Below are 1,938 nucleotides of genomic sequence, written 5' to 3'. Positions count from 1 at the left end.
CATAGATACATATATATACATATATATACATACATACATACATACATACATACATACATACATACACACACACATATATATATATATATATTTGTATATAAACAAAATTTCGTGGCTATATATATACTCATTAGATCTACAAACAAACATACATACACATATGTACATCAGGCATCCGGACCACAACGCGCATGATAGTTCAAATAAATCTACAGGTACTAACCTCGTCAGAATGTCGGTCGTTAGATGCAGATCACATACATCATGACGGCAGACAAACTCAAGGTTGTTAGTGATAGACGCATCGCATTCGATGAAACCCGCCCCGCTCTCTATTGCAATCTAGGGCAATTATGCGATAGGTGTACATGCGTATTAGCGGAGCACTATATAATCACGCTAGAGAGAGACATACATTGTTAGGATATGAAATTGGTACTGAGATAATAGATATACAGTCAGCAAGCAAATAAGTATAATCGATGGCAACCTAGAGAAAAATAACAACGGACGATCGGAGGCAAGCTACAGATGAGAATATTTGAATTAAGACAAAGTCAGGCGCAAGTGAACTAGTGCGGGAATTTCACACACATAACACCGTTCGCATACAACACAGTAAAGTATTGCTTTGGAGATACCGATTATCACACAATCCCCTGAGTTATCCGCGGTGAGCAGTCGATAGGCGGAAATGACGACACGACGAGCAGTCACACCGACGATACAAACTAGAATACAACCAAGAATACAAAGAAAAAGGGTAGCAAAATGGTAGGTCGATTATAGGACAAGGGTTGTGGTTGACATCAGTATCATACAATGCTTTCATCTCTGAAACCGTTTGATATATGTATACACACAGACAGTGTATGTGTGTATAAGACTGTATTAGAAGGCTTATATTCATGTATATATTGTTTACATGTGTACACTAGTAGTAAGTATACATCTATGCGAACAAGTAACTATATACAAATGGAAGCATGTATGTACATGTATACGTATTTATTGTTTAGATACCTGAAACGACCTGTACGTTTCTTCAACCGCTACCAGAGCTGCCCCGCGATGTCCTATAGTGTGGAGACTTTTTTTGAGTGGATGTTCGCAGTTTGCCAATTCACTCCTCAACTCCACCACGGTCGCAAGTCTGTCTGGGTACGAGAGAAGCGATAGAGCTGCTTGTGAGAAATAATGGAAAAATAATTGCAGTTAAGGAATGTAGCAAACCAGACAAGGGTCGAATTCACAATTAAAGCATCTACCACTAGCGTGTATGTGTTAAGTGTTTGTGCGATAGCAGTGATGTCGGTTGACACAATTTGCATACTAACACAATTGATGTTAGCTAGCCTGCATCAGAATTGACACTCAGCGCAATATATAAACCACGCTATGAATCGATATTGAATTTTCAAAATATTGACAGTGGGCGAGCCAATCTATTGTACTGAGTCGTTGCCAGGCATTTAATGATGGCAGGTATATATATTTCCAAACAAGCTAGTCGAATATTATATGCCTCCCTACCCAACAATACTTGTTTAGTGAGATATACGAATCTTGGAACATTCTCATAAATCATCATAGTATACACCCGTATCCGTATACATATATTAATTTGCTTCAAAAGAAATAATCCGGTTGACATAAAGAATGGTTCACGTCTGAAGTGCATTAAGTGCAATAAATCTATAAATCATTGGCGAATTTTCCATACCTCTCTTGACATTGTGTGTCGTTGGCGGGGGTAGTGGTCCAAGGGCACTCCACTGCATCAGTATGAAATAACCGCTCAGTGAGCCAACCAGGCACATCGTTCAGTGCATGCACGGCTGCTAGTGCTACAGAGGCACTTTTTTCCAGATACATGGTTTGCTTTTAATTTTCAATTTTAGCGACTAAACATAGATATAAGGGTGAGGATATATATAT

At 38.8% G+C, this 1,938-nt stretch overlaps 1 protein-coding gene across 2 annotated transcripts; it reads right to left on the bottom strand.

Annotated features, from left to right (window-relative positions):
• Window positions 1–999: 999 nt before the first annotated feature.
• Window positions 1,000–1,901, bottom strand: SARC_00612 (the record flags this gene model as incomplete). 2 transcript variants are annotated; one of them, XM_014305711.1, is made up of 2 exons in its annotated part: window positions 1,724–1,901; window positions 1,000–1,153 (listed from the first exon to the last, which is right to left on the bottom strand). In XM_014305711.1, exons 1-2 carry the CDS (start codon window positions 1,873–1,875, stop codon window positions 1,009–1,011), a joined length of 297 nt encoding a protein of 98 aa, XP_014161186.1. In that variant the 5' UTR covers window positions 1,876–1,901. The 2 variants fall into 2 exon arrangements, with proteins under 2 accessions (XP_014161186.1, XP_014161187.1); XM_014305712.1 differs by having other exon boundaries at window positions 1,124–1,157.
• Window positions 1,902–1,938: the final 37 nt, after the last annotated feature.

This window comes from Sphaeroforma arctica (assembly GCF_001186125.1).
Source record: "Sphaeroforma arctica JP610 unplaced genomic scaffold supercont1.20, whole genome shotgun sequence".
In the NCBI taxonomy this organism is placed as follows: Eukaryota; class Ichthyosporea; order Ichthyophonida; genus Sphaeroforma; species Sphaeroforma arctica.
Note: the sequence above shows the minus strand (reverse complement) of the source record. Positions and strands in the feature narration are given on the sequence as shown.